The sequence below is a fragment of the Lissotriton vulgaris genome, chromosome 4_1 (assembly GCF_964263255.1).
Source record: "Lissotriton vulgaris chromosome 4_1, aLisVul1.2, whole genome shotgun sequence".
Classification (NCBI taxonomy): domain Eukaryota; kingdom Metazoa; phylum Chordata; class Amphibia; order Caudata; family Salamandridae; genus Lissotriton; species Lissotriton vulgaris.
In genome coordinates, this window is record NC_141691.1 from 221,826,145 (window position 1) to 221,840,012 (window position 13,868).

General features: G+C 48.3%; 1 protein-coding gene across 2 annotated transcripts in view; it reads left to right on the forward strand.

The window, feature by feature from the left end:
* The first annotated feature begins 4,992 nt into the window (after nt 1–4,992).
* TMEM255A (transmembrane protein 255A) overlaps nt 4,993–13,868 on the forward strand; it is a 290,132-nt gene continuing 281,256 nt past the window's right edge. Inside the window, exon 1 of one of the 2 annotated variants that reach the window (XM_086918520.1) lies at nt 4,993–5,241. In XM_086918520.1, coding sequence (XP_086774646.1) covers nt 5,175–5,241 — 67 coding nt within the window. In that variant the 5' untranslated portion in view covers nt 4,993–5,174. The remainder of the gene's footprint in view (nt 5,242–13,868) is intronic. The other variant, XM_086918521.1, reaches the window with a different exon arrangement.

Sequence of the window (13,868 nt, forward strand, 5' to 3'; positions counted from 1 at the left end):
ACATTATGTCCCACTCTGTTCAACGTTCAACCGCCCACCAGATCACCCACATTAAACCCAAATAACACAGAGAGCGAGCTTCCCTGCTGGAATCTTAAACAATAACAAAAGCTACAATGGAGCGTGACCTCCACGAGCACAATATAGAGAGTGCTCGTGGAAATGACGCTCGCAGCAGAGAATATATACATATAACACTTTCCTTGCTGCAGATCGGCTTACAGTTAGACCTCACAGTTGCCAAAATAAAAATTCACTGGGCAGCCATTAAAGCCTATGGGAGTTCCTAGAGAAAGGTAGTGTGGCTCACTGGTTAGAGGCGGCAGACCCGAGAGCAGAGGACGGCCCGGGACCAAGGTTCGATTCCCGGCGCGGCAGGTTTCTGGACCAGGGTCAGCGGACTCGATAATTCTCTCGCCTCGGTGCCCACTCTGATCAGCGATCACACTCGGCAACTCTGGGCATTAGCTTGCCTCATCTTCACTATCGGCCCCACCAGACCGCCGGGGATGCCTGGTCTCACCCTGGAGATACCCATTAAGGGACCATCTCTCAGGGAAGCCAGGAAGGGTTTCGCAGCGGTCGAAGCGCCTTGGGACCCTCCGGGTAAGTAGTGCGCTATATAAATGCCTATACATTTACATTTACATTTCTGAAGAGGAGGGCTTGGTGCAACATTTGTTTGAAGGATTTAGCAATACCCACCCGTTGTCTCCTCTCGTGCTTCCTGCTAGGGATATTTTGCTCATTTTAGATGCATTAAAACATCCACCTTTTCAACCATTGGAGTTAAAAGACGGTAAGATCTTGGGGCATATTACCAACAACTAACGATAATTATCGCTATGTTGGTTTAGCGGCGATATTTTTATCGCCGAGCTGCGGCGATTATTATCGCTTAGGAACCTTGCTATTATCAAGGTTTATCTCCTAAGCGATAAAAATCGGCCGAAATGCATGAATATCGCTGAAAAGTCAGCGATATTCATGCATTACCGAGCTAATGCTCTTAGCCATGTTATCCACCTCCCATTGGATAACATGGCTAAGAACTGCTCAGGGGCAGGTGTTAGCTTTTGGAGATATTCGCACCTAGCGCAAATATCTCCAAAAGTTGGTAATAGGAGATAGCGATGTTAGCGACTGTTTTCAGTCGCTAACATCTTGACACGCCCACTTTGCATGTCATTAGTGATAAATATCACTGATATGCAAAGCGGGGCCCAAGATGGTCGCTATCTCCTTCTAGCTGTCGCTAACTGGTGTTATCTCCACTTTCTTGGCTTTTAAAGCCAAAAAAGCAGAGATAAACCCCCTTCTTGACTCTTAAAACCTTCTTTGTGGTACATCTATTTTGTATGCTATTTAAAGATAGACTCATTCTCAGTCCTGAGCCTTCTTTTGTATCAAAGGTCAATTCTTCTTTTCTTAAGGAGCAGGAAGTAATTTTTCCTGAATTCTTTCCATCTCTGAAATCAGAGATTAAGCTCCATAGTCTTGACGTTAGAAGTCCAGACCGAGCATTCCAAGCAGCAGCTGGAGCAAAATCACAGCAACAGACTGGACCAGCACCCTCAGCACAGATCAACCGAGTCCCGTAGACAACCTTGACAAGGACATCACAAACTGGATCACAAATGCATGGACTCCCTCGCACCCATGAAACCCACCAAGCACAGTAGATCAAGCAATCAGACCAGCTGGTGCAGAGAAGACCTCCAGGACAATAAACAACACTGTAAACAGTTAGAATGGAAATGAAGAGCCAGTCACAACACCACAGACAGAAGCACCTACAAGGTTGCACTCAGATGCTATCACCAGCAAATAAGAGACACCAAGAAAAAAGCATTAGTGGCTGCGCATTGAAGGAATCTCAGACAGCTGCAAGGAGATTTTCTCGATCGTTAAGGCTTTCACCTCGTCCTTAGCCATTGTCAACATCGCTGCCTCCCAACACCTCTGTGACAACCTATCCAACTTCTTCCACAGCAAAATCGCAAACCACTTTGCACATCAACCCAACCCCAGAGAACTTGTTGCTAACCTACCCACCACCAACCAAGACGGCCACCTGACAAAATGGACACCCATCCCCAGAAAGAACAAGGTGGCAATCATGTGTACCATTCACTAAGGGGTTGCCCCCACTACACCTACAACCTTGCAACATCCCCAATCAGTTCTACCCTGACCCACATCATCAACACCCCCATCATGTCTGCTACTTTTCTGAATGAATGGAAACCTGCTGAAATCAACGCCATCCTCAGGAAGTCCACAGCTGGCCAAATTCAACTGAGTAACTTCCAACCCATCTCCCTGATTCCCTATCTAGCCAAAGTGATTGATAAGGCCATCAACAACCAACTTGCAACCCACCTCAAACGTCACCATCTTCTAGACAACAATCAATCAGGATTCAGAAGGAACCACAGTACCAAAAGAAACACTCATTGCTGCCCCTAACTACTTTCTAATCATTTAGCACCAAGCAGAAACAGTGGACCTCGTCCTGCTTAACTTCTCCAAGGCCATAGACACTGTATCCCATAACACCCTGATCAGAAGACTCCATGAGATTGGCATACAAGAATCTGCTCTCAAATGGATCAGTTCCTTCCTCACTGGAAGAGCTGAAAGGGTCACGCTGACACCCTTCACATCAGAGACCAAGAGATTGATGTGCGGAGTCCCATCTGTATCGTGTCTCAGTCCTACTCTTTTCAACATATACATGACACTGCTCGCCAACATCATCAAATCACAAGACATCACCGTCATCTCCTACGTAGATGACACTGAACTCACCTTCTTCCTAGAGGACAAGACAACCACCACCAGAACCAACTTCACCAACTGCATGACCATGACAGCAGACTGGATATGAACCAACTGCCTGTAGCTCAACTCCGACAAGACAGAAGTACTGGTCTTTGGCAGCAAGACCTCCCCATGGGACTCCACCTGGTGGCAGTCAGGACCTACACCCACACTCACAGATCATGCAATAAATCCAGGGATAATCCTAGATGACAAGCTCAACATGACTGCTCAAGTCAACGCAGTGTGCACCTCCTGCTTCCACATCCTACGCATGCTACAAAAGATCTTCAAATGGTTGCCTCAGAACACCAGAAGGACAGTCACAGAAGCACTCATCCTCAGCCGGCTGTACTAAGGCAGCACTCTCATTAGCCTGAATCTCCAAACAACTCCTACACAGATGGCTGACCATCCAGAACACCACTGCAAGACTCATACTTCACCTGCCATGTCACACCCACATCACAACACACCTCAAGAAGTTTCACAGGCTCCTCATTCACAAGTGCAGCCAATTTAAACTTCTCAAATGCACATACAAAGCCATACACAACACAGGACCAGAATACCTGAACAGACGTATGCACTTTCACCAACTCACCAGACACCTACGCTCTTCCTCACTCAATTGCACACATTCCCTGCAACCGTAAAAGCAAACCTGGAGACATCTTATTGTCCTACATCGTACCCAAGACGTGAAACAACATCCTTCAACACATCAGAGCCTCCGTCTCACTTCTTGAGTTCGGCAAATAGCTGAAGTCCTGGCTCTTCACATAAGCACCTTGGGCACCTCACAACTACACACCTGCCCAAGCATATGAATACTCTCTGAGGTGATTAGTTCACTATACAAATCAATATAGCATAACGTTACATAAAACATCATTTATTTGGAGATCGTTTTTTCCTTCAGAGTTTAATTTTGGTCCGGCTATTATGGGTGGGAAGTCTTTAGTTTCCTCCCTATGTAGATGGCTAAAGTGTTTATTCTCCTTAGACTATAAAGCTGTGAGCCAATCATAGTCCCTTGCAGTTCAGGCTAGGTCTATAAGAAGCCTGTCAGATACTCTTATGGAAGGTAGAGGAACCTTTATTAGGGAGATTTGCACATGCATTAATCATTACAGGATTATGCAAGACGGGGCTTGCTCTAGGGTGGTGCAACCGGTGCCATGGCACTAGGCGATGACTTCAGGGGACGCCGTGTTTTTAAACATATTGTGGATGTAGAAGCACCTGCTGCAGCATCTTTGCCTCCAACAATTTCTATGCAACAATAAAAATGGCAAGATAACTCTGGTAATTAATGGGTCTGCTGGAAAGAGATTGGAGTTTTTCAAGTATAATTGTTCACGCATCACACGGTAGCGTAGAGTGTTAATATGCCTGGTGCAAAGAATATACCCCAGAGGTGCATATAATGTAAATACTTCAGTGGGTTACTGTTTTTGTCACAGAGATCGTTATGTTGCTTCCAGTTTATGATTCAAAATCGGAGTTTGTGCTTCCCCAGACCAAGCACTCTTAAACTATACTGCCTGCCAGAATGGATGACATGGGACTCCTATACCTTGTAGTCCTCTGTCTTATGTAGGATTTCCTGTACACTGATTCACACACATGTGATTCATTGTCTCTGAGTAAAGGGTGTGTGAGAGATGTAAAGTGCTCTGAAACCTTGCACTGGAATGAGTGGCGCTAAAAAACAAATGAAATGCATGTGATAGAGAGTGGTTATGGAGACTTAAGAAGTACAGTTCAAGGGTGGTAGGGAATCCGTAGCGATGGAGGTCATTGGGGCGCCAACAAACATTGTCGCAGCGGCAACACCAGCGCGAAAACAGGATGTGACGCTAATATTTTTCAAAGAGGAGTGCATTTTGCATTTCCTCATAGCTAATTCCATTACGTCGGTCTGTATGGTGAAATCATTCAGATATAACCCACACGCAGTTATCACCGGTATGTTCTGTTTATATTCTGCTCTGTTTATGTTACCTATTGGCACACTGCCACGCCGCCTAAGTGGGTTCCATTGTGTGCAGCTGCACGCGCGATGCGTGAGGGGCTGTCGCTGGCCACAGACGTGACCATAGACCAGTCCTATAAATGAATTTGGAGAAGGCATTCCCTGCCGCTGGGCCCGCGCATGCGCGTCGAGGGTGCACGGCAGAGAAATGCCATAATGGACAGGTCTGCCATGGCAGGCGGCGGGCAGGGGCTGCGAGCGGAGGCATGCGAGCCCGGGGCACCCCTGATCCGTGGCGGGGCAGCTCTGTGAACCGCCGTCGCCCGTGCTCCTGTGCCCTTCGCCCTCCCGCCCTTGCTGCCCATCCTCCAGCATGCACCGACCGCTGACTCAGCAGCAGCCGCACGCCAACGGGATCACCACCGTGCCTGACTCGACGGGTGAGTGCAGCCGTGCTGGAGTGCCGGGGTATCAGTGCACGTACCGCAGCCCCGTGGGATCTCACGCATCCGCCGGGAGATGTCACTCACGTGCACGGTATCCCCACTACTCGTTTGTTTACACTCGTTGTGTGTCCCCTCCGCCCCCGGCAGTCTCTGCCTCCCCCCCTGTGCACCACGCAGAAGTGTCACTGACGCCTGCCTCACGAGACCCCGGGCACAGACAGGCGCCCTGTCCTACCTGCTCTGACCCCGTCTGCCCCATCCTGCCCCCAACTCTTCGCCCCCCCTGACACCGATGTCCTTGGGGGGGGTGACTGACAGCCAGAATGCCATATGCATGTATGTGCCATCCATATGCAGCCGCCCAGGGTGTTGGCATCTTTTGTCCTCCAGTGCAAGCTCTGCCAGTCGGTGCAGCAGCAGTAGGGATGCGACGGACGGAGCATGAATCACTCTTCTGCATTCGTGCCCTCTGCACAGTCACATGTCTGTGTGCCCAGCGCTGCCAGCCGCTGACCCCTCTCTGTTTACACTACGCGCTCGTTCCCTGGCGCAGCCTGCGCAGGTGACCGAGAGCCACCCATGCAGCATTGTTCTCCACCTGTGCCATCTCAGACCTCATACCCAAGTGCGACGCCATGCAGTGGGTATGCCGGGCTGCTGACCTCTGCCTGTTTACAGCAGTTGCACCCGGGCACGTCGTGGGCAGGTGGGACGAAGTATGAGGCAGCCAGCCATAGGGAACGAATGCATAGAGAGGCGCCCGTGCTGTGTCGATGCAACGCGTGTCATCCCCGACCATTGTCTGTTTACACCTGTGTCCTCCAGGACAAGCAAGCACTGTCAGTTAGTGCAGCATGGGGTAAGGGGGAGGGGGGGGGGGCAGGTGCCCGCATCACATGCCGTCTGTGCCGAGCACTGTGCATAAACGTGCGCGTATTCTATATGCCGAGTGCTCGTCATTTCTGAACCTGTGTGTTTACATTGTGACTCCCGCGTACCTTGTGTGCAGGTGGCACCTCGAGCAGAGGAAAGCACGGGTGTATACCTGTGCACACGAGATCTGATGTAGAGATAGGACATGTAATGCACGCACACAGCTCTCCTCTCCCCTGAACCCTGTCTGTGTGCACCCTATGTCCTCCAGCACGGTCACTGTCAGCCAGCGCAGCATGGGGCGCTGTGAAAGAGTCCCACAGACAGAACTGAGCTATGCATCCGCCCTGTGGAATTTGATTGCATGCACGCGCTCTCACCACCACTGCTGATTCCATTCCCCTGGCACCTTTCTCCTACACCAGACAAGGTGACACTGGGTAGCAGTGAGGGATGTCTCCGAGCCTCGCCCATAGCATCTTCCATACATACAAGACAGTACCTCTGCTGTGAGAGAGCTCGCTGTAGAGGTGTGCACCCTATGCTGTACACGCACACACATACCAGTGATGCCCCATTTGTTTGCACCTTCTTTGTCTCAGAGCAGTAGCAGTGAGGGGTGGCTCTGAGCCTTGACACTTGCATTATTCCATGCTTACTAGATGGTACCTCTAGCTTGGGACAATATATAGCCCATATATTGCAAAAATGCTGTACTAAGATGTGTTAGCACAGACGACTCAATGCTCAAAGTGTGAACCAAAATATACAACACAATACATAGTAAAACACTGAATAATCTCTGGGCTGCTCCTGATATTGAAAAACAGGAAATGGTTGAGATCCAGTCTGTGTGTGTCCTGTACCTCCCAGCATATTCTAAGATGCTAAATGCACCCTAGGGATGCGATGCCGATGCTTCAACCTGTAAGGCGTTTGTCGGGTCTCATCAAGACAAAGGTCATCTGACTACTGTTCCTAAAATAGAAAAAGAATTGAGTTGTTACCGCCTGTACCCCGACTTAATTTTCACTAAATATGGCAAAATGGCCCATAGTACTACTGACCCCAAGTTGTTTGGACTTAGGGCCCCACAATGTGAGATTCATTAGTCGCAAAGCTACATCGGAGAACGGTTTGCAGTGGTTTGCTAAACTTGAAATTCACATTGGCTTAATCAGGACCCGTGTTCTTTAAATAAAAAGAAAACTTCCCCCGCTCAGTGAAAATACACCAAAACATTTTTTTAATTGATACCACACATTGTGCAATGTTGTAGTACAGATTTATAGTACAAGTAAATACCTATGGTACATTATATCCAAGTGTCCATTCAAAGTGGTCCACGTCACAAGATCATAGTTTATTAATTATAATGATGGAAATATATAGCTGTGTGTAGCTTTTCCTATAAATAACAAATATAAGTTCTTGGCACCTCAAAACATTTCAACCTCCTTACCTAAGGGTTACTAGGCTTCTTACTGGGCGTTAGTGGGCTCTGTGCCTCCAAAGAAGGTCGATGCGGGGTGAAGCAAGTTCATCTGTGTGATTGGTGGGATGGGCCCGACACAAGGATTGCAGTTTTGTAATCTTTGAGTTTATAGCTGGTGGGGCCTTTCAGCTACATTCAGGAATGGACCCTTCTCCCTCAGGACGCTCAAGTATGTTTTATCGTTGTTGACATGTGATTGCAGGTGGAGGTTGCTGGGTCTTAGGATGTCCATGAAGGTGTATGTTGTCCCGTTGTTGACATGTGATTGCAGGTGGAGGTTGCTGGGTCTTAGGATGTCCATGAAGGTGTATATTGTCCCGTTGTTGACATGTGATTGCAGGTGGAGGTTGCTGGGTCTTAGGAGGTCCATGAAGGTGTATATTGTCCCGTTGTTGACATGTGATTGCAGGTGGAGGTTGCTGTGTCTTAGGAGGTACATGAAGCTGTGTGTTGTCCCGTTGTTCGCATGTGATGGCAGGTGGAGGTTGCTGGGTCTTAGGAGGTCCATGATGGCGTGGTTGTCCCGTGGCTGGCATGTGATTGCAAGGGTAGGTTGCTGAGTCTTAGGAGATCCATGAAGGTGTGTGTTGTCCAGTTGTTCGCATGTGATGGCAGGTGGAGGTTGCTGGGTCTTAGGAGGTTCATGATGGTGTGTGTTGTCCCGTTGTTGGCATGTGATTGTAGGCGGAGGTTGCTGAGTCTTAGGAGGTCCATGAAGGTGTGTGTGGTCCCGTTGTTGGTATGTGATTGCAGGTGGAGGTTGCTGGGTCATAGAAGGTCCATGAAGGTGTATGTTTTCCCGTTGGTGGCATGTGATTGTAGGTGGAGGTTGCTGAGTCTTAGGAGGTCCATGAAGGTGTGTGTTGTCCTGTTGTTGCCATGTGATTGCAAGTGGAGGTTGATGAGTCTTAGGAGGTCCATGAAGGTGTGTGTTGTCCCGTTGTTGGCATGTGATTGCAGGTGGAGGTTTCTGGTTCTTAGGAGGTCCATGAAGTTGTGTGTTGTCCCGTTGTTGGCATGTGATGGCAGGGGGAGGTTGCTGGGTCTTAGGAGGTCCATGAAGGTGTGTGTTGTCCCTTTGTTGGCATGTGATTGGAGGGGGTTGTTGCTGGGTCTTAGGAGGTCCATGAAGGTGTCTGTTGTCCGGTTGTTGGCATGTGATTGCAGGTGGAGGTTGCTGGGTCTTAGGAGGTTCATGAATGTGTGTGTTGTCCCGTTGTTGGCATGTGATTGCAGGGGTAGGTTGCTGAGTCTTAGAAGGTCCATGAAGGTGTGTGTTGTCCCGTTGTTCGCATGTGATTGCAGGGGGAGGTTGCTGAGTTTTAGGAGGTACATGAAGTTGTGTGTTGTCCCGTTGTTTGCATGTGATTGCAGGTGGAGGTTTCTGGGTCTTAGAAGGTCCAGAAAGGTGTGTGTTGTCCCGTTGTTGGCATGTGATTGCAGGTGGAGGTTTCTGGATCTTAGGAGGTCCATGAGGGTGTGTGTTGTCCCTTTGTTGGCATGTGATTGGAGGGGGTTGTTGCTGGGTCTTAGGAGGTCCATGAAGGTGTGTGTTGTCCCGTTGTTCGCATGTGATTGCAGGTGGAAGTTGCTGAGTTTTAAGAGGTCCATGAAGGTGTGTGTTGTCCCGTTGTTGGAATGTGATTGCAGGTGGAGGTTTCTGGGTCTTAGAAGGTCCAGAAAGGTGTGTGTTGTCCCGTTGTTGGCATGTGATTGCAGGTGGAGGTTGCTGAGTCTTAGGAAGTCCATGAAGATGTGTGCTGCCCCGTTGTTGGCATGTTATTGCAGGGAGTTGTTGCTGGGTCTTAGGAGGTCTATGAAGGTGTTTGTTGTCCCATTGTTGGCATTTGATTGCAGGTGGAGGTTCCTGGGTCTTAGGAGGACCATGAAGGTGTGTGTTGTCCGGTTGTTGGCATGTGATTGCAGGGGGAGGTTGCTGGGTCTTAGGAGGTCCACAAAGGTGTGTGTTGTCCCGTTGTTGGCTTGTGATTGCAAGGGGAGGTTGCTGGGTATTAGGAGGTTCATGAAGGTGTATGTTGTCCCGTTGTTGGCATGTGATTGCAGGGGGAGGTTGCTGGGTCTTAGGAGGTCCACAAAGGTGTGTGTTGTCCCGTTGTTGGCATGTGATTGCAAGGGAAGGTTGCTGAGACTTAGGAGGTTCATGAAGGTGTGTGTTGTCCCGTTGTTGGCATGTGATTGCAAGGGGAGGTTGCTGGGTCTTAGGCGGTCCATGAAGGTGTGCGTTGTCCCGTTGTTGGCACGTGATGGCAGGGGGTTGTTACTGGGTCTTAGAAGGTCCAGAGAAGTGTGTGTTGTCCCGTTGTTGGCATGTGATTGCAGGTGGAGGTTTCTGGATCTTAGGAGGTCCATGAAGGTGTGTGTTGTCCCTTTGTTGGCATGTGATTGGAGGGGGTTGTTCCTGGGTCTTAGGAGGTCCATGAAGGTGTATGTTGTCCGGTTGTTGGCATGTGATTGCAGGTGGAGGTTGCTGGGTCTTAGGAGGTTCATGAACGTGTGTGTTGTCCCGTTGTTGGCATGTGATTGCAGGGGTAGGTTGCTGAGTCTTAGGAGGTTCATGAAGATGTGTGTTGTCCCGTTGTTCGCATGTGATTGCAGGTGGAGGTTGCTGAGTTTTAGGAGGTCCATGAAGGTGTGTGTTGTCCCGTTGTTGGCATGTGATTGAAGGTGGAGTTTTCTGGGTCTTTGGAGGCCCATGAATGTGTGTTGTCCCATTGTTGGCATGTAATTGCAGGTGGAGGTTGCTGAGTCTTAGGAGGTCCATGAAGGTGTGTGTTGTGTCGTTGTTGGCATGTGATTGCAGGTGGAGGCTTCTGGGTGTTAGAAGGCCCATGGTGGTGTGTGTTGTCCCGTTGTTGGTATGTGATTGCAGGTGGAGTTTGCTGGGTCTTAGGAGGCCCATGAAGGTGTGTGTTGTTCCGTTGTTGGCATGTGATTGCAGGTGGAGATTGTTGGGTCTTAGGAGGTGCATGATGGTGTGTGTTGTTCCGTTGTTGGCATGTGATAGCAGGTGGAGGTTGCTGACTCGTAGGAGGTCCATGAAGGTGTTTGTTGTCCGTTGTTGGCATGTGATTGCAGGTGGAGGTTGCTGGGCCTGAGGAGGGCCATGGTGGTGTGTGTTGTCCCGCTGTTGGCATACGATTGCAGGTGGAGGTTGCTGAGTCTATGAAGGTCCATGATGGTGTGTGTTGTCCCGTTGTTGGCATGTGATTGTAGGTGGCTGTTGCTGGGTCTTAGGAGGTCCAAGAAGGTGTGACTCAGATGTTGAATAGGGGATGGATGGCTTTGGGGACTCCTGGTGACCATACTGGATGAGGAGCTCTGGTCTCCCAAGTCTAACCTTTAGGCTGTAAGTGACTGAAGGGATCTTTGTTGAGCGCATGTCCACCCTAAGACTTACACAAGCATTGGCAAAACTAGTACGTTTTGCCCATACAAGATCTATTGGCTTTGTCGATTTTTTTTGTAAATGTTGCACAGCGACGTGAGCTGCTGTGCTACATAGCTTGAAGTAAAAAAAGCAATACCACATGGCCATACTGCACCGTAGCTTTTATTTTTACTTTCAGGTACCCATGCACAAATAAGTTGAAATTGTTATTTTCGTTATACTTATGCAGTTTATATTCTTGAACAAATGCCCATTGCAGTTACCAGTGTGTCAAAGTGTAACTAGCTAGAACACTGCGCATGGAGAAGCTGTGGTGTTACAGCCATAGCTGCTGACTTTAAAGCTAGGGAACCATGTTTGAATTTCAGCACCGGCTCAACATCCTGTGATTCTGGGCAAATCACCTTTGCCTATGAAAATTAATGTGTCCTTGTGTAAAGTAACTGGCGGTCATGTGAACCACTCAGTCATTGGACCCCCAGCAGGCCACATTATCATGGACATTTACTGAAGGACTCTCTCCATGCTTTGCATTATGTATGCCTTTATAGCTGGTGTTGAAATGTGTGGCAGTATGTATGTATGAGTATGGTGTGCATGGATATGATGTGTTGTGAAGCATGGTTGGTTTAAGGTTGATTTTAGTATGGGGATTTTGTTCAGTTAATGTTTACAGCGCACAGTAATATGAAATGTTAAAGACACACAAAAGTACTGTACAAAATAATAAAATAATGCTTTGTGTGTGTAAGAACCTTTTTAGTGTTTGATAAGTATATTTTTTAAGTATATTTTTTTAAAAATTAATAAATTAAAATATTTTTGATAAAGTATTGCTATACTCATTGTAGTCGTTCAGCAAAGGACAGCCCAGTGAGCTCTTCTAGCCACCATTGAACAAGAAACAGGTCGAGTGGGAGTGCTTGTGTATGGTTTATTGTTGAACCACTCCAAGTCCTTCTATTGGACATTGCGCTATATAAAAGAAGCAGTGATGGCGATAGGAGGGAGCAAATTAGTGATGGGGTTGGGAAGGGGCGTACGGTGAAGGGAGCGAAATGGTGGGATAGATCGACCGCAACAAACTGGGAAAGGGCATGTGGGGAAGGGGCATGCAGCCACGGAAGTGAGATGGTGTAGGGGTGGGCAAGCAACAAACAGAATGCAGACATTGGAAAGTAAAAATAAAATTAAGTATGTTGCAAATGCGTGGCTAGTGGAAGGACACTTGCTGCCGGAAGGAGAGTGGCTGCTGGAAGCAGTATTTGGTTCAAGCTCCATACCAAGGATGAAGACGTGAAGCTAAGCAGGATGCTGGAGGCAGGAGGAGGCAATGATCAGCAGGAATAAAGGAAATGAGAGTGCCGTGGGAGCCAACCAATAGTTAGTAAAGGTAACTAATGGGTGGGCTCAAACTTTTAAGATTATTTTTTGTTACTAGAGACATTACCAGCACGGCGCAAGCGCTGGGCAGACAGATCTTACAAAGAAAGAAGATGTATGCAGAACCATTGAGTATGTGAAGCAAGCAGAACCTACAAGTCATTATCGGCTTTGGAAGGAGAGCAGTGGCTGTGGTTTGACTGGAAGAATATAGCATGTTACTACGCATGCTATTACATCGTGTGTTTTATTACAACGCAGTCATTACAATGACTGCGTTGTTAGAACGCGATACCTTTACATCACAAGTCATTAGATCGACTTGCTGTAGATGGCGTGCTGGACTTAGGAATAATATAATTTACTATTCCGACTCCAGCGTGTGCAACAGTAGGGAAGGTGTTGGAATACTAAATTATACTATTCCTTAGTTTAGAGCGCCCCCTACAGCAAGTCGATCTAATGACTTGCGATGTAATGGTATCGCGTATTAACAACGCGGTTGTTGTAACAACCTCATTGTAAAAGCACTGCGATGCAATGGCAGCGTTGTAAACGCTGTTTCCCGACTGGAAGGCTCTGATCCATTAATGGGCATGACCCAAGATGTGTATAGTGACTGGGGGCGGTATAGGGGATGTTCTGTTCACAGTTGACGATGGAAAGATCTAGGAGCATGAGCGTGCTGAAGGAGCCCATGCCTGCAGCTTCTTGGTAGCCCTCACAGACATTAAGCAGGGCAGTTTTTGTTTGTTGTATGGAATCAAGGCGGGATGGGGCTGTGTCTCAGATTTCATTGTTTTCTAAGATGACTTGTACTGCGCATCAGTGAAGTGAGTACTTTTTCTAGACTTTAGAGTTCCATGGGAGTCATGCAATAGGGGAGAGTCACTGAGAAGGTTTTTAGGAGGTGGTTGATCAGTAAGAGCTTCAGGGCTCCAGAGACTTTGCCTGTTGGCAGGAGTGGTCTTTCACAGCTGTTAGTAGCGTGGATGGGTCCTTGAGACCCTAACGGACGAGGAGTCGCAGTTATCAAATATTGGTTGACTTATTGATAGGGGTCTGTGCCTCAGAAGCTTCTGTGAATACCGCAGGGCAGAGGCCTTCCGAGCCCTTGCAAGGCATGCGGCTTCCCTTGGTACCCCTTAAAGCTACTGCCAGGCTATGCGGTTTGGGGAGACAAGGCCGGGTGCAAGTGATGGACAAGTGCTATAATTCCAGTGAGTGTGGGTATTATGCTCAGTCGGGTACCCTGTGCATGGCCCGCTCTTCCCATTACTGACCACATTCTGTGTCATCACCGCCATGCTGTGGAGCATAGGGAGATGCAACCGCGCTCCTGTGCCTGTACAGTACCATGTGCAGCACCTATGCACTGTGCATCTTTTACTACACTTTTGCTCTCTGTTTTAATCTGTTGTACTTTACCTCTGGGATCTTGTACTTTACCTCTGGTCTTTG